This window comes from Saccostrea cucullata, unplaced genomic scaffold, assembly GCF_032062105.1.
Source record: "Saccostrea cucullata isolate Sc308-1 unplaced genomic scaffold, CSIRO_AGI_Scuc_v1 ctg246, whole genome shotgun sequence".
Taxonomy (NCBI): Eukaryota; Metazoa; Mollusca; class Bivalvia; order Ostreida; family Ostreidae; genus Saccostrea; species Saccostrea cuccullata.
The window spans coordinates 1-19,833 of NW_026934303.1; the positions used below are offsets into that span (position 1 = coordinate 1).

At 31.4% G+C, this 19,833-nt stretch overlaps 1 protein-coding gene across 1 annotated transcript; it reads right to left on the reverse strand.

Moving 5' to 3' along the window:
- Nucleotides 1–125: 125 nt before the first annotated feature.
- Nucleotides 126–14,430, reverse strand: LOC134240404 (multiple epidermal growth factor-like domains protein 10; the record flags this gene model as incomplete). The annotated part of the gene is made up of 13 exons (XM_062722496.1): nt 14,336–14,430; nt 11,614–11,838; nt 10,670–10,921; nt 10,416–10,553; nt 10,172–10,312; nt 5,655–5,795; nt 4,772–4,915; nt 3,856–3,987; nt 1,349–1,489; nt 1,047–1,152; nt 783–865; nt 355–530; nt 126–213 (listed from the first exon to the last, which is right to left on the reverse strand). Coding segments are annotated over exons 1-13 (1,822 nt in total), but the record flags the coding sequence as incomplete, so codon positions are not given.
- Nucleotides 14,431–19,833: the final 5,403 nt, after the last annotated feature.

The window sequence follows — 19,833 nt, forward strand, 5'->3', positions numbered from 1 at the left end:
CTTTTATGAGTATTTTTGATTACTTAACTGCTGATTTTATAAGCCTGAGGATCGGACTACCTTAAACATATCTGTACAAAAATGCTTGTATGTTAATTAACAAGTATTCCTATCTGATTACGTACATGGGAATATCGTCGTGTAGCGATTTTTTGAAGCGTTTTCTGGCTTTTTCCCTTCATTACATGCATGCAGTTCACCATTTGGAATTGCCTGAATAAATTTTAAACATTATTTTGCATTAATAAAAATATATATGTTTAAGTAAACTATATGCTAAATAATCCCAATGTCATTTTATTTGAATTACACGGAATATTTCTTTGGATGGTTGTTACTAGCATTTCACTTTACCCTGTATTCCTCTTTCAGCCTGTTGTTCTCATTTTCAGATAGAACAAATATTCTTTTGTGCAAATCTGTCACAGCTATAGAGTTTTCTATTTCTGGTTTTCTTGTTTGTTGATTTGATTTTAAATTCATTATTGGATTTTCAACTCCATTCATTTCCATCTCCTGTATTTTTTCATCTGTTAATAACCCATAACATTTATCACAATACAAATGTAGTAGCTATTGATTCAAGTATGAAAACATTAATCCATAGGGAAAAAAATGATGTAGCTGAATTGTATTTATTACCCGCACGTGAAATAGCTTAAATGCTGTTTCATAAAAATAAATAAAAATTAAACTTAATGAATTGATTTATTATGTATATATATTTTGAAAAGCAAAGGTCTTACGAGGGTGTACAAGTATGAAAAAATATTCTAAAGTACCTTTAGTTAAAGGGTCATCGACCAAAGAAAATTCATTTATGTTAGTTTCTTTATTAGATCTATCCTTCTTTCTTCTTCTCCATCTACCCAAATTATATACAAAATATTAAATGTCTTTTTTTCAGTAAAACATTTCTCCCCCAATCATATCTAAATTTCCCTGCAAATACTGCAATAGTTTTTGTTGATTATATGATATATTTTCTACTGTTTTCAATTCATGAAAATATTTGTTTTTCCTTCAAATGTAAGAAACGTAAATACCGAATAATTACTATTCCTGCAGTAACAATGATAAATAGAAGAGTTACAGTTCCAACCGCCCCTCCTACTGCTGTAGATTTTACTTGGTCGTCCTGATGAGATGATTCTTGTAAAAAGAAAATATCAAAACTGTCTGATTATTGTGGCAATATGCTTATCTCTTGGCTTGAATATAATTCCAATCGATAATTTAAATCATTGAATTTGATTGTAAAGTTAAAAATCATTATTCTTCAGTAAATTCTTCGAACATTACAAGATAAATGTCCATAAATTAATATCACTTTATTAAGTTTAATTACTTCTTCGGTCACATTTAGATCCTTCAAATGATTCCACACATCCATAAGTACAAGTTCCATTCTGTAGGTTACAAGTTTTATTTTTACAGTTCTCTGAACACTTGTTCCTGCAGTTCAGTCCATAATTGCCAAAATGGCATTCTATACAAAACAAAGGGATTTGTAGAAACAGTCATTTTTAGAAATGCAGTTTCACTACAGTAGACATATGATTATTCATAATTAAAATCTCTTTCTCACAAAGAGTTTTACACGTTTTCGTAAAAACAAAATGACAAAAAGAAATTATATGTAAAACCATTTTGAGTTCACCTGAGTAAACTCAGATGACCTATTGCTATCCGTTTTCGTCCGTCGCTGTGCGTCGTGCGTTAACATTTGAACATTTTCAGCTTCTTCTCTGCAACCACTGAACCAATTTCAACCAAATTCGGCTCAAAGCATTTATGGGTGAAGGGGAATGAAATTTGTGAATTTCATGATCCCTGCCCCCCTGGGGCCTGAGGGGTGGGGCCAAAACCACTAAAATTAATGCAATCTTTAAAAATCTTCTTCTTTACTCCTGGACAAGAAGCAGTCAAAATGTTTGCATGATTGTAATCAGCATTGAGTCCTCTACCAAAATTGTGAAATTCATGGCCCTGGGGTCAGAGGTTCTAGTGCTAGGGCGGGGCTAAATAAGTATGTAGTGAAAATGCATTATTTCTTTGAAAATCTTCTTCTCTGCTACTGGGTATTAAATAAACCAACTAAGTACATAGTTATGAGCAAGAATGCCTCTACCAAAATTGTGAATTTTATGGCCCCAGGGTCAGGGGTTCTGGTGTTAGGGAGGGGCTTTATTGATTATATAGTGAAAATACATGAATCCTTTGAAAATCTTCTTCTCTGCTCCTAGGTATTGAATAGACTAACTAAGTGCATAGTTATGATGAGCAAGAGTGCCCCTACCAAAATTATGAATTTTATGGCCCCAGGGTCAGGGGTTCTGGTGTTAGGGAGGGGCTCTATTGATTATATAGTGAAAATACATGAATTCTTTGAAAATCTTCTTCTCTGCTTCTGGGTATTGAATTGACTAACTAAGTGCATAGTTATGATGAGCAAGAGTGCCTCTACCAAAATTGTGAATTTTATGACCCCAGGGTCAGGGGTTCTGGTATTAGGGAGGGGATCTATTGATTATATAGTGAAAATACATGAATTCTTTGAAAATCTTCTTCTCTGCTTCTGGGTATTGAATAGACTAACTAAGTACATAGTTATGATGAGCAAGAGTGCCTCTACCAAAATTGTGAATTTTATGACCCCAGGGTCAGGGGTTCTGGTGTTAGGGCGGGGCTCTATTGATTATATAGTGAAAATACATGAATTCTTTGAAAATCTTCTTCTCTGCTCCTAGGTATTAAATAAACTAATGAAGTACATAGTTATGATGAGCCAGAGTGCCTCTACCAAAATTGTGAATTTTATGGCCCCAGGGTCAGGGGTTCTGGTGTTAGGATGGGGCTCTATTGATTATATAGTGAAAATACATGAATTCTTTGAAAATCTTCTTCTCTGCTCCTAGGTATTGAATAAACTAACGAAGTACATAGTTATGATGAGCAAGAGTGCCTCTACCAAAATTGTGAATTTTATGGCCCCAGGGTCAGGGGTTCTGGTTTTAGGACGGGGCTCTATTGATTATATAGTGAAAATACATTAAATCTTTGAAAATCTTCTTCTCTGCTCCTAGGTATTAAATAAACTAACGAAGTACATAGTTATGATGAGCAAGAATTCCTCTTCCAAAATTGTGAATTTTATGGCCCCAGGGTCAGGGGTTCTGGTTTTAGGACGGGGCTCTATTGATTATATAGTGAAAATACATTAAATCTTTGAAAATTTTCTTCTCTGATCCTGGGTATTAAGCAGATGAACTACCTATATAGTTATGATGAACAAGGGCCATAATCTTCCAGAATTGTGAATTTCAAGGCCCCAGGGTCAGGGGTACCGTAGAGGTGGGGGGGGGCTGTACTTATATACTGAAAATGAATGAATTGTTTGAAATCTGCTTCTTGGTATTAATCAAATATTTTTGAAAAGCAAGGATGCCTTTTCAAAAATTGTGCAATGTGTGGATCTAGGCCTAAGGGTCAGGGGTTAATGTGTAGGGGCACTACTGATTATTGCTGAATATTACTGATTAGTTGAAATGCATTTTTTGTTCCCCTACCTTGCCTATGGGTATTAAGTTACTAAACTAAGCAACTGCTAAGTGTATACATGTAGAACGTATGATGATCAATGGTGCCTCTTTCAAAATTGTGAATGCCATAGATCTGGCTTAAAACATGAATCAAATTCAATCACTTGAAAGTTGTTGCATAATGCTCAGGTGACCTATAAGGCCCATGGGCCTCTTGTTTACTTATTTTTGTCACTTAAACTGTTTCTCTGCCTGCATTATGATCTTAGCAAGCACAATATAAATTTTCCTTCCATGGTTGTGTTTTGCGTACCTTTGTCACAGTTCGGAGACCCCATCCATCCCGCAGAACAAAGGCATGATCCATCAACACGGTTACAGACATCATGGCATTTATCAGAACAATTCTGGGCACACTTGATTCCATAGCTACCACTATCACATGCTTTAAAAATGAATGCACAAAATTCTCGTATAACTATCATCGTAGTTTTTTTTATGTATTAATATGAAATATAAAGATAACAAACAGTGATCGATGTAAAACAAAAAAAATCTACAAACAATACAAACATGAGGAGAGGGCATAAAACACGAACCCCTAATTACATGAAAAATGAAAATATCTGAGGTTGATATTGAAGTGATTTGGAGGTTCTCATTCACAATGTTTATTTACTGTTGGAATTCTGATGGAGCGTAATTACCGGTATATATTTTTAAGGCTTCAGTTGTTTTTTTAAAGCAGAATTCATTCGAAATCTCTGAATGAAAAGTAAAGCACTTACTATAGCTATTATCTACGTTGATTTATCAACTTACAACAGATACTTGCATTTATTGTATGTTGACTTGAAATATGTAACTAGTAAAAGGCACTATAACAATGTATTGTATGCAATATCTGTTTCATATTTGAATTGCGTACGGACTATATACTGTAAATAAACTGATTTTTAAATAAAATATCTTAAACTTTTCCATCGTCACCTTTCCTTGCTTCCATATTCCAATATCACCTTTATATATGGTGTGTATGCCTCGCTGTTTGCAACACTGCCTATCAATAAATCTTAGCTTTGGTTGTCATTGTTTCTTAAAATTGTTAGGTCATTTTTGATTGACTAGTCCTCGTCTAAAATAATTTTTAAAAATAATTCTTTTTCCATTTTAACTAATATCAACAGGAGAAGAGGAAATTTAAGAAACAAATCTTTTTATGCACTCACTTTCATTGCATATGATTCCTTGAAATCCATCTTGACATCCAAGTTCACAGTGTCCATCTTGGTGATTACAATGGTTTATACTGTGTCGGCAGTGATTACTACACTGTTTTGTGCAATTCAATCCATAGAATCCAACGGAACAAACTAAATATAACCGAAAATCTTTATCGAGAATATACATGTACGTCTAATAGGTTGTTCTTATAATAGATGTTTGAAACGAAACATTTTTTTGTTTTTAATTTATAGAATATTGTTTCATTTGTTCTTTATATGAAGTTTCATCGAAATCAACATCAGAGAGATCGGATAGAAAGTGTAGAAACATAGTGTTTTGAAAGACATACAGAAATTTAGACTGTATCTGAGAAACTGAAATTCGTCAATATAGAATAAAATAAATGTTTTGGAAACGTATTTCCAAGGGGTATTCTCTTAACAACATTGTTATTTGAACGAAAACCGTGAGTTTTATCGCAATTCTGATTTGATTTTCTTTTCACACTGACACGCAGAATAATATTTTTTTAATTCTTTAAATAAATTACATTATTTCACTGTTGAAAATATAATAAATAAGATTATCCATCTTAACCTATTTTATAACTGACAGACACAAAAAAAACCCAGAAAAAATACCGAAAGAAAGAATCTTAATTTTGCATTAACTCTATGGTATTCCGGCAGTAGTGCTAAAACAATCACAGTCATATCAAAGAAAACTCTGTTTATCGTACAATAGATATGAAATTTACATATAAAATCCAAAATAAAAATTGGTTAAAATTTATTGAATAAATTTTAATATATCATACCAGGTATAAACAGGTACGATAATTGTTAAAAGAAATGAACACCAGCATAAAGATACCAAACCTCACACCTTTATCACAGTGCTTCCCCGTATATCCAGGTTTACAGCCCGGGTCACAACTTCCGGTTGTTCTGTTACAAGGGACGCCATTTACACAGTGCCCACTACAGTTGTATATACAATCAGGACCATACGTTTCTGCCGGGCATTCTGTAAAATTCAGAACTAATCTCAGTCTCGTTCACTACCTCTTTCTGGTCTTTTGAAACAAAGGCAACTATTCCTGTGTCTTCGTCACCAGAAAAATGTGATCATTAAAAAATGTTCATTTAAGGTATGTCACTGGTGAAACTTGTTAAATCAAGGATTTTTTGAGAGGTATATTTTGGATAAGTACTTATAAACATGTAGTGTGACTCAAAATCGCAGAGAAAATAGGGGGTCAGTGTGCATCTTACTGATCTACGGCACAATTAAGTTGACCTTTTTGCACTTAACTTTTAACTCTTTGGTTAATTACTTTAACCTTCATCATAGTTTATCAGATGTAACCATGGCAATAAATATAATTTTATTTTACGTAAAATAGTTTGAGTAATATTTAACATTGATCAATTCTTGCAAATTAATGCGCGTAAATTATTGTGTGACCTTTTTGCACTAAAAAGGAACATATTTGGGGGTATTAAAAAAGTAAATAGGCAATAAAACAATTTCTTAAATCAAACTTTTTACGACTTAAGTGCCGATTCTTCAAAAGTATCGAGTACTTTAAAATAATGAAAGAAAATATTGGGGTCAGTGATGTTAATATTGAAATATTGATCAAAATATGCGAATTTAAGGCGAAAAATGATGTAAATTTTATCTTGACTTATTTGACATAAAGTTTGTTGAAGGAAGGTGTAAAACTTGTTCTAGAAAAATAAATTAAGACCTATATAAAATATCCCTAGCTATATCATAACGGAAAATATTCCACGAGTAAAAGTATGAGGTTAAAGTTCCAAGATTTCAAATTTAATAAATGTGCAGATTTGCAGAATTATCTGCTAAATATCCTTCCACCACAAGAAATAGTCCCTCATAAATCTTGCTTCTTTGTAAATTTTTGAGCAGTTTTTTGTTGAATGTTAAAACATTAACATTGTTAAATTTAAATGTGTTATAAAAATTGAATTTTGATAAATAGTTTTGAAGTTAGAGGTTCTGCGTGAACTTTTCTTAAAAGCTGACGAGTGACATACCTTAAAGGTGCATGGGCACATATTTGAAGTTAATATTTTCTGTATAATATTACGACTTATATATTTTAATAGCATTTTACACAAAAATATATATTAAAAATCTTATTTCATTTCAAAGTTGTTAAAACTTCCAATTTTAAGACGGGTTTGATTGACACATCTTTGCACTTTCACAAATTCTAATTTACTCTTAATAATAAGGAAAAGTGGCAGTTTTCCTTATGGGAATAAATGAAAAATATAAAAACTATAATCCAGAAAATTCAGAGTAGAAATGTTCGAAAGCAAAACATACACACAGTATATAATGTCAGTCCGTGCAGTTGTGGTGAGCACACTTTAACAATTGAACGCACCCGGTGAATCGTAAACATCATCAATAGCAGAGCTCGTGCCCTGTTTACAAAAATTGTGAACGTTTCACAGGTGTACGAGGGTTGATCAAAAAGTTCACGAACTAATTGAATAACTTCCATAAAAGAAACCATATTTGGTTTCAGTCAGACCTGGGGTAAATTACTTTGAAATGTAATGCATTAAATTACAATTACTTTGGAATTTTTATCATTACAATTACAATTACCATTACTCTCTTTCAGAAAAGTAATTAATTAAATTACAATTACTTTGTTAAAGTAATGAATTATTTTACACATTACATTCAATAAGAGAAAAACACAAGACGTTTGATCACACAATTTATATCTAAAAATTTACTTGCACACTTTCTGCTCGATTAATATGCTTTCCCTCAGATCTATAAATCAGCGTGGTATTTCGATTTTGGATTCATGTATCATGTTCATATAGTTTACCAATCCAATCTACAGCTGACAAAGAAAGTGGATCAGAACACTTTCAATGTTGTAGTTTCGTTCAATATATGAAGTTAGTTTCTCTAATGTTGTTGTTTTTTTAATAAATGATACATTTCCTACTATATGTTTTATGGAAACTAATATTTAATTAACAGATAATGCTATAAATGTAAAACGAGTATTAAAAAGTTAATGAATTAATTAGCACTTCTAATTAGCTGAACAGGTATAATCAATGAAGACATAAATTAAACACAACCGAAGGTGATGATTACAAGTACCTTAATATAGGATTTGTATTTTGAGACTTAAGCTACCAACAATGAAATATTTGGCCTAAGTTTCTCTTTGTGTTTACAATAAATCATACTGATATTGCATCATGTTTACCAAGTCCATTTTACAAGAATGAAAAGGGAAAAAGGTAGAAAAATAGAATTTGTATCTTAATTTAACTGGAAGTCTCACCATACATGTATTAATGTCACTTTTTTGTATCTTTCTATAAAACCTGATGATTTCTTTTAATATTTTTTTTCTGTTCTCTTCAATTGATTTTAGAATTGTCTTGTCAAGAAGATTCCTATTAAAAGAATTATTTATTTTGTCTATCAATTTCCATTTAATAATATTAAAAAATTGTAGGATATAGGATTTTAAGACTCCAAAATAATTAATAAAATAATATCTCTATGTGATATTTATTTGTTTCAGATTCAAACATTAAAATCCTAATATACAAAATGTAATTGAAATGTAATTGAAAAGTAATTGGTCATTACTGACATTTTTTTAAAGTAATGCATTACATTACAATTACTTGTAATTGAAAGGTGGATCCATTAAACATTACACCCCATTACTTTGAAAAAATGTAATGATTACAATGCATCACCATTACACATTACCATTACCCCAGGTCTGGTTTCAGTGTTGATTATATTTTGAATTAGTCCTCTCCGATTTTAATGTATATATACCACCGTTCTCCTCATGCGCGAATCACGTGATATAGGCGGTCACGTGACCCCTTCCGTAGCGTTCTGTCACAAAAGCTGTAAGATTTTTCTAAGTTTTATATTTCTCTCCATGTAAGCTAATTTTTATAACAAGAACAATTCATTTGTTAGAAATGGTCAAATCTCGACAACAGAATGGGTGGATAAGAATATCCTTTCCAAATATAAGCATGGCGACCATCAAAACCCAAAGCTTCTATCTCAGGAGAGACGTTTATTCAAGGTGGATAGAGAAAGGGTGCCTCCTTCTTATCATATCTAATATGTTTAAAATCTAAAGTAAACGATATCTGAGGTATTTAATAATTAATTATATTATTGTGAAAATATTCAACTGTTTTTCAAAGTGTTAATTAGACGTCTTTGATAGCCAGTTGCTTAATTAAAAACACATCTCTTTTCAAATTTGCTTTAACTGGACAACATAACAAGTATCATTTTTCACCATTTGCCTTCCTTCACTAAAACGATCAATCCAATCAGTGATTAAATTTATAGGAAGTCATTTGTCTTAATAAACTGTGTACAAATTATTATACGCTACTTCTAAGAGATTTCTAAGATATACCATAAACTTTACAGTCGTTCATTGAACGAGTACGACTGAGACAACCATTTTTCGTCACAGGTGACCTGCATAGTGACGTCATTTTCACATTACGTCACAAACAAGGAGCAAAACTTTATTCAGCATATGCTATTTATAGAACTTGTGTATGGCTATGTGTGTACCAATTTTTTCCTAGTCGGATTTGTGGATTTGTAGTTATAGAGATAGTTTGCGAACTTTTTGATCACCCCTCGTAATCAATTTTCTGAACTCTGTACACAACAATTAGCGCGGAATGAGGATACTTGTGAAGGGGTTTTGGTTTTGCTTTCTAACATTTCTACTCTGAATATAATTATTTTTCTGGATTTAAGTCTTAATATTTTTCATTTTTACGCAACAAGATTGCCTCTTTTACTAAGTATTAAGAACATCCTTTGTGAGAGTGCAAGGATGTGTCAATCAAACCCACCTAAAAAATTAAAGTTTCAATATCTTTAAGATGAAATAAAATTTCTAATATATTTTTGTGTGAAATGCTATTAAAATGCATATACAGAAAATATTAACTTCAAATCTATGTCCATGCACCTTTACATGTAAGTCTGTCCATACTTTTTACTAACATTAAAATTGTTTTAGCTTCATTTCGAAGCATATCGGCATTGCATAATTACCAAATGTACTTATTTTAAACAACTTGTTATAGATTTTGAAAATTAAGTAAATGTTCAAGTACTAAACCTTTTGTTATTACATTTTGGGAGGTATTATGAGACAAATTCATAGAAAAAAATCAAATAATTTCTAAGAAAGCAGACAGTAGATTTTGAATAAACATTTATAAGGATTCATTTAGGTAGAAATAAAAATGTGGTCAGTAAAAGTTGCTAAAAAACGAAATTATTATTCTTCTTTTGAAAGAATGAACTAGAAATAAAGAAATTATTACGTTTGCTACATTCCGTTCCTGTCCATCCGTCAGCACAACCTTCATCACAATCTCCGGAGATATGATTGCAAGGTTTGCTGTCTCTACAATGCCCACTACATGGTGTTCTGCACTCTAGACCGTAATATCCTACAGGGCAGGCTAGGTAAATAAAGCGCACGTGTTCAATAGTTTTTTTAAAAAATAATAAATGATTTCTTTGAAAAAATTAGATACTAGTAAACCACCATACATTCAATCTTACAATTATTACAGAACTCTCCAATCCAGCCAGGTCTACAACCTAGACAGGTACCATTCACAATGTAACATCTACGTTCTTGACAGTTTTCTGGACATGAGAGATCACAGTCATATCCATAAACACTAGGATGCTTACAACCTATTGTAAGAATAAAATATTATTATACTTATGTATTTGTATTTGTAGTTATGGTTATGAGGATTTGAATGTAGATTTATATTTGAAATCAAATCTTATTTATTTTGCTTACTAACCTGTAACCGTTACTTCACACAATTCGGTGAAAACGTTCGAAGTTTGGTATCCTGTAGGGTACGTAATTCCTTTCAGTCTTTCGTTGTAAAATATTACAAAACGCCCCTGAGTTACACATGCAGTATTGAAATCCAAGGGAGGTAATTCTGGTCCATCTTGGTAGCACTGGTTTCCGTTCTCTTTATTTGTTGAATTGGACACATAAAGGGAGAAACCGGCAAAACGACCTTGTTGTCTCATAATCATTGTTCCTAGAATCATGAAAACGAATTGTGTTTACAGGATATTTAAGATGAAGAAAAAATAGGAATATTGTAGGCCAAAGCAGTTATAAAAATAGTATCCATTGGTTAAGGTCAAAATTTAGTAATTGACTATAGAGTCAATTTTTGTTGCTAGACCTATTATGACGTCATAATCAATTTCAACTTTCCTTTTCCCGTACTTTACGGCTCTAATGGAATTATGTAGAAAATAAGTTATGTATTTTCATGGAGTTCAACTTAATTTGAAATCATATGAAAAGTAATCCCGATACCTATATTGAATTTGATATCATTTTAAAGAAGAGCCTGGAACATACAAATTTCCGTTTTGTGAGAGATTAGGCATTCTGGATACATTTCCTTTGTCTGATATTGAAAGAAGTCCCATATTCATAACTGTTTTTCTAAATTTTTCATTCAAAATGACAGTTTAATGTATGATTTTTCATCTTGTTTATCTACAAATTATGCTCCGAAACTCCTTATTTGACAAAGCTAAACTTATAAAGCATCATTAAAAGAATTTATTTCTCATATTTGATAAATCTGGTGGCACCTTTCATTTACTCTTGACCTTAACATGATATCTGTTATATGCGTGTAGCCATCTTGCATGTAAAGCAAACAATAATTTTACTCAGTTTACAAATGTTCCAAAAAATCATTGAAAAACTTACTATTGTCCGTCCCATAATCATGGAAGTGTATCCTGATACTGTATATAGTTTTTATGTCTCCCAGGTCTACATACCACCAGACTGATTTCAACTGAGAAGATCCACCGATATCCACTGTCTTCATGCATGTTTGTACGTTTCCATCCACTGCAGTTGTGGCAGTACAGGGAGGCGAACAGACAGTCGTTGAACTTTGACTGGCACTCTTGTTTGTTGATAAATCCTCTAAATAGGAAGTTCGCATGTATGAATATTCAATCAAAACACTTTTGTCTTGTTACGACTGCGGAATGTTTTAAAAAAAATCTTAAATGTGCACATTTATTAATTTTCTTTTTGTTATAACAAATTCACAGGTACATGTATAATAATTGTCATCTTTTGGTACAAAAACAACAGTCGATCTATACGCAACAGAAATACTTTTATAGAATGTGAAACTTGTTTTAAAGGTAAAAAAGACAAACAAAAAGAAGTCAAAGAAAAAAACAGAGGTCAGCAAAGGAAAAAAATTACAAATAATACAAAAAGATAAAAGATCAATCTAAAATTTTCCTCTTTGTAGGTAATGGAATGTATATATGTAACTCTATGTGTTGCTTATAGTGCATCACAGATATTTGTCAATGTCTTTCCTATTCCTCATATCTACAACTCTTAAACAACAATTTTTTTTAAAATGAAAATTCGATCCTTCTGTGGTCCTCTTTTATACAGCGTCAGCATTTTTTTTGGGATCATTCTTATATTAACAAGCAAATATAAAATGTTTTGCAATAAGTATTAAAAGATTTTGATTTTTTTTTAACATTCATTTTTACCAAAAAGTATTGTTTGTCTATCAAAAGTACAATGAATATTAAAGTTATTCAAAACCCATTCTTCAATGGTACACCAAAGTTCTTTTACATAAAAACATTCAACAAATAAATGATCAATTGTTTCTATGTCGCTTCTGCAGAAGTACTTGCTGTAGAATCAATCAATTTTAGTCTAAAATGATGGTGATACGTTGGGATGATTCTATGTAATAATTTAAATTGTAGCCATTAAATAGGCTGGGTGGTTGTGGCCATTTTTAGACTATTTTGATCTCTTTAGAAGAAGAGCTCCATATCAAGATATAATAAAATGATAAAATTCAAAAGTAAAATTTATGAAATTTTTCTTTTCCAAATAATAGTTGACAGCTTAAGATATCATATCCCAAAATTTAAGTTATATCTGGTGGTTAATAAGAAAATAATTTGTTGACCCCCTAGCCTCCTTAAAGTTAAGATTCTTGTTGATAGAATAAGATTGTAATATAAGAGCCTCTTATCCAAAGATTTTATGTCTTCTTTTCGTTCGACTTCAAATAGTTTTACCCAGATTGCATCTGATTGCATCGGAGTGGATGTCTTCTGATCCTACTTGATATTAGATCAGAAATGAATTCGAGTATAAGCAATCATTTTAGACCTCCATATTTATAGTCCTGGATTATAACATTTTTCTTTACCTTATGAATTTTGCTACCCATAAAATACTAGAGGTACTGTGAGCAATGAGGTAAATAAATGATACTCCTGCCTCTCATATGAATGTAATGACAGTGTCATTAATAATAATAAAATTATAGAACACATTTCATTAAATTAGGAACAGCATATTATGTTCTCCCAGTTGAGATTGGGAGATGATTTGGAATTTCCAAAAATGAGACTTTGTAATTTGTATAATAAAGGGGAAAAAAGCTGATGAATATCACTATATTTTAATTAGAATGTCATTTTTTTTTAAATGCAGAAAAAAGTATTTACCCAATAAATATTGTAATAGACCAAAATTTTTACAAATTCTCAGAATTGTTGTCAACTGCTGACTCGAAAGTATTAATTACCGTATATACTCGCCTATAAGTCGGATTTTTGGGAGTTAATTTCAGGTCCAAAACTCTATGTCCGACTTATAGGCGAGCTATAAAATGAATGGTATTATATGACGTCAGTCCCTCTGATTTTTTAGCTTATTAAATACAACCGACTTATAGGCGGACCGACTTATAGGCGAGTATATACGGTAAACTATGCAGCTACATAAATAGATTACATGAAGAAATCTGCCATCCATTATTACTTTTATTGCTTACCTTATAATTTGAATGTATTTCCCCCATTTCACGTGCATCTGTATATTGTTTTTTTGTATATGTTGAACATCATGTTCGATTAATTGGTTTGAGTGAATAAATGGAACTTGAACTTGCTGAGCAAATATCCAAGTTTTCTTTGCTATGTGAATGTTAGTTTATAAGGTTTACATCTCTTTTTCTTATCTGAATATCTACTCCTTTTTTAACATTTGTACCAAACAGTTCAAAGCAGACAGTGAAATAATTGGTATTTCAGCTTTATATCTAGATTTAACAATCTCCTACTAATACATAGCTTAAATAAGTTTTCAAATTTCAGAGGCAGTAATACTGTACATTAACAGACATCAAGACGTATGTAAAAATGAATGTCTAACTTTGGAAACTGCATTTATCTTTAAAAATAGGAGGTATTGTTAGTGATTTCGCAAGCATATAAATTTCTGTGACAAATTAATGTTGACAGAAATCGTTTCATTTGTCTTTTTCGCTAGAAATTAAAATGGCAAAAATCTTGTAACAAACATGTTACAAATAAGTGCACACAATGAGATGAATTAATAAATATCTTTTAAAACGTTTACTCACCATATCCTAAACTCGTAACAATGCTTAGCATCACCAAACAAATTACCATCTGCATGTTATAGTATTTTGTATTATAGAATTAACATAACGAAAATTATAAACACTTAACAGGAAGTAATATAAACTATTGAACTATGGTGGCTTATTTAAGCCAAATTTTAATGTTTATAGATGAAACATATGGAGATACCGAACAGTATTCAAGATCAAAAGTCAATAAAACAATACAAAATAGGAGCAGAGCAAACATGGACCTTCGAAACATCAGAGGTAAGGTCTGGTGTGCCATGGAGGAATGAGCAACCCCTGCTGATCGCTCCTAGTCATGTCCGGGAAATAACGGAAAAAACTCGTCGTCAAATCAGTGTATAAATAATGGACAAACAATTAGTATGAAAAACGTCAGTCAGCATTTTGACCATAGAACTTACGAAATGATGGCTTTAAACGAGACTGCTGATATTATTGTTTCATCAACTTGTATTTAAAAAAATTTCCCTCCTTTTAGAAATTGTTCATAGGTAGAGCATGCTCTTGCGTATCGAATCATTTGAGATATATAAACTCCGTATGCAGGTGATGAAAGTATATTGCTGCATAAGTAAGGGAAGTTGACGATTGTGAAGTTAAAGTTTACCAGAGAGCTTGATTGTTTGAATACCATTAGCGTCTTTTTCAAGTAAAATGTACAACTATGAAAAAGATTTGTCAGACTATGATACATCGTATCAACATAAGAATGGAACTTACCATTGTTAATTGACAACACGCCGTCAATATATCTAAATGTCGAATTGAAGGCCACAGCAAGTGTTTTCTTCTTTTCACGAATAAGATTTTGGACAAATTCTGCTTCATGTGAATACAAAATAGGGACGCAATTAGTGAAACAACTATGAAAAAGATTTGTCAGACTATGATATATCGTATCGATATAAGAATGGAACTTACCATTGTTAATTGACATACGCCGTCAATATATCTAAATGTCGAATTGAAGGTCACAGCAAGTGTTTTCTTCTTTTCATGAATAAGATTTTGGACAAATTCTGCTTCATGTGAATATAAAATAGGGACGCAATTAGTGAAACAACTATGAAAAAGATTTGTCAGACTATGATATATCGTATCGACATAAGAATGGAACTTACCATTGTTAATTGACATACGCCGTCAATATATCTAAATGTCGAATTGAAGGCCACAGCAAGTGTTTTCTTCTTTTCACGAATAAGATTTTGGACAAATTCTGCTTCATGTGAATACAAAATAGGGACGCAGTTAGTGAACCCGCTATGTATCTTTGTTTGTAAGGATTTTTATGAAGTTTCGGAATCCCAAAATAGAAATGGCAATATACATTCAGTTTGATTATTAGGGATATGAAAAAATCTTCAAAACTGACATATGATTTTGAAGAATTTCTTCCTTAGAAAGGGAACTATGATTATAAGCTGGATTACCACTTGTAGAATTAAATCCAAGTTCTAAATACAATTTATATAATGAGCCTTACAAACGAAGACAGTGTTGTTACATTGTTCATGCGGGAACCAGAACGTACTGATCATGTAATCTATATAATTCTTTTTTTCACTTCTGGATTGTGGAATAAAGAAGGATAGATGGTTTTTATATTGACCCTCAATCTTTAAATAAGAGATTGTAACATAGATTTGATACATTTAATCTATTCCGAGAAAGTGTAAAGTTTTCTTTTTTCATATATGACCCATCGTCTGGAATAATCTTCTACAGAATCTATAATATTTATGAAATTTCGACGCCAGCTGAAGGATCGAGGTTCCCTGTATTTAGGACCTTTTAAAATAAGTGAACTAAGGTCCTCATTATTACATGAAACTATACTTACGTCACCTGCATAGCTATAGGGTGAAGAAGAACATGAACACGATGGAGGATTATGTTTCATATATTCGATATCCAGGCCCTGTAAAATTTTCTTGGAATTAAAAAGTTTGGAAGCAATAGTCGAAGTATATTTATCGGTAATACCAGGTGTAGTCTTTCACTTGAAATATGGGAGATCGCATTTTCAAAATTGATTAAATTACAAAATTCCAGTATATGTTTTTGTACTGTGATGTGTTTTAACAAAAATCCTTTTGAGACTGACAATCATGTCACTTTAGGAATAAAAAAAAATATAGGTGAACTGTTAAATGCTATTCTTATAATAATTAATGAATCAAAACTTTGGTTGCAAATTCAATGTTGGACTAGAGAAAAATGTTTTGCATCTAAGATTTTGAACAAATAGTAAATATCTTATTTTGATTTTTTATATATATAATTATAAACTGAGCAAAAAAAGTTTAGCAATTAAAAATATTAAATTTAAAACACAGTAATGAAAATAAGCTACAGCAATTATAATGAAATTGATACATGAGATTTGCATACCGATTGCTGTAAACCAACTTTCATTCGCGTGTGAAAAATTTTCGCGAGGTTCGCAAGAGCGTCGTCATCGCGAATATTTCTTAGAAATTAAAATCAGAGAAAACTCTATCAGAATTTAAAAATATATTTTTCATGAATATTGTTAATAAAACAAATTTTCAACGGATAGTTTACAATTCTTCTCCATAAAAAATATTTAAAGAATCACTGTCTTGTTTGTTGGGTATGGCAAGGCCTCAACTATACTAGTAGTTGCAAACATGGGATAATCTGCAGGACGGGCGAACCTTAAATCAAATTATAAATATAGAATTAAAAATGTTATCTGATAGATTTAAAAAAAAAAACACAAGCCCCCCATGTCAATTACAAAAGACCCCGACCAATGACGTCAAACAAAAAGACAACCACATGAAATTTACTAAGAGATAAATTAATTTTTTGAGAATTCCTCAGGACATGAATTGAACATTAGTCAGTATATGGTTATATAAAAGGAGTTTACGATAGGTACTCCCCAGCCTGGGAGTGTGAGTATGAAAGCAAATCGTCATGATTTCCCGGATAATAATGACGTGGTAAAAGTGCATGGTGAATAAAAATTGAAAAGTTATTCAACTAGGGTTTTTTTTAATATGCTACAGCTGCGAGTGACACAAGGATAATTATTTCTACAGTTTGTACCGCGCCTTGCAGCATAGCCTACTCTACAGAATCCATGAGCATTATCATGTGACAAAGCTGTGGGGTATAACAGCACATGGTTCATCTTGAAAGGCATTTTCATTTCGATAACAATAAATTCTTATCAATTTCATTGGCTTTATTACATCGACGAATGGAAATGAATGAAGCAAAAAGAAAATTAAGAATACCGCCTACCATAAAAAATTAAAACAAAATATATTTGTGATAGTTATTCCGAATTTTTTTCGTAATGGATTCTATAATTAATATACAAATATCATATGTGGAAAGTATATGTATTTAAGAGTAATAAAAGAATATTTTGTGGTTAAGAAAAATGAATGTAAAATCAATTTATCCACAATCTCTTAATGTCGTGTTTTGATAAGAGTTGTCCATTCCTACAGATAATTCTTGATAACTATGATTTTCATTACTGTTGTCTTCTAACTGAGAAAATGTTCTGCTGCTGTCAATATACTGTGAAGAATTTTTTTCTTGGTCTCTCTTGAGAAACCTCCTGAAAATACAAAATGAAAAAGTTGTATCATTATAATTTCCTTCCGTAGACTGAAAGTTGAAAAATTACTAGTACAAAAAAAACTATAGTGGTTTCTTACCTAAATAATAAAATAAATGCTACAGCAAAGAGAACGTTGATTAACAATGAGAGGGATAATCCAGCGATGTAAGCATCTGATATCTTGCACTTTACATTATCGGTTTTCCCCAAATTTCCTAAATAAACCAAAGAATTAAAATGATCACTCCATGAACGAACAAATGGTACGATAAGCTAGGATAACAAATGTGAGTAACAATGTCTTATGTCTAAACGTTTTGATGATAATATAAATTTAATTAAACAAACACTAAACTATAATTCTTATTATGATGTAAAAAAGTAATATTTGGATGACTTAAATCAAATGCTTTGCCAGGATTTGCATATGCCAAAATGTCTGATGAAGAGATGATGCTGTTAACCTTGATGAACAAAATATGTTAAAAGATCGATTACTGAATATTTTTTGGTCACATTTGGGTCCACCATATGAATTCATCCATCCGTAAGTACATGTGCCGTTATATTTGTTACAAGTTCTATTTTTACAGTTCTCTGAACATTTGTTCCTGCAGTTCAGTCCATAAAATCCCAATAAACATTCTACAAAAAAGATAGGGTTGTTTAGAAGCTATCATTAATAAAAATTTGATATTCATTGAAGTAAACTTGATGATCTACTTAATTATTTCTTAGAGGCCAGTAGATAAACAATTCACTTTAATTCAATTTTAATTAATCTATTGATGTATTATAAGAACAATAAACATCTATTTTAGGCTACTTTGACACGAATGATTCACATATGCATTGCCTTTCATATGTGGCGAAGTTGCCTGTAAATTATTTCAAACCATATTTAACAAATTAAGTAAAAAATCATTCTCATTTAATGTGTAGGTAAACTATAATACCTTCAGTACAGTTCGGAGACCCCATCAACCCCTCAGAGCAGATGCATGATCCGTCAATGTGATTGCAAATGTTATTGCAATTCTCAGAGCAATTCCGAGCACACATGATTCCATATCTACCAGAATCACATGCTTAAAAAGATGAAAAAAAAATTGTATTTTCTTAAGGGGGCCTACTGGGGTTTTATTGTGTGAAAACTACAATAGCGAAACTCTTCATTTTTATACCATATATAACTAATGGAGAGATTTACAAATTTCTATGACTTAAATTTAAAGAGCTTATGTTTATTACTTTTTCTTTAATAACATTTTTATTACCCCTTTCTTTAAGAGCTTTAGTTATCATAACGTCGAAAACACACTATGAAGACGTCAACCTAACTATCAGTTGCAAAATCGGTTAAAAAATCAGTTATATAATATCATAATTACATTTTAAACCTGTAATTTCTTAATTTTGTTAAATTTTATTGATCAAGTGAAAAAAGTTGTTTTAAAATAGTAAATACACTTTATTTTACTATGATGCGCGAAATATTGTGCAATGAAAACCAAAGTCGGCCCCCTTAAGTCACTTACATGCAATGCTTCTAGTTATATCAAAATTATATCACTACAATGTAAACTGACATTTTTTGTCTTAGCAAATACACAGATCTTCGAAAACAGTTGAGATATCAGGTGCCAAGGAGGAGTATGTTTCCCATGTTGATCCGTCACATCTGCCCCGAGGTCTATGTATTGAACACATATAAGTAGTGCTCCGTAGTCAAATTAAGCTTAAAAACAAGAATCTATTTAAAACCAAGGTTATAATAACGATCGTAAAATTGATGTAAAGCTTTCTTTAAACGGGAATGCTGAAATTCTAGTAACACCTCAAAATTAGAGCATGATTTTGTTTA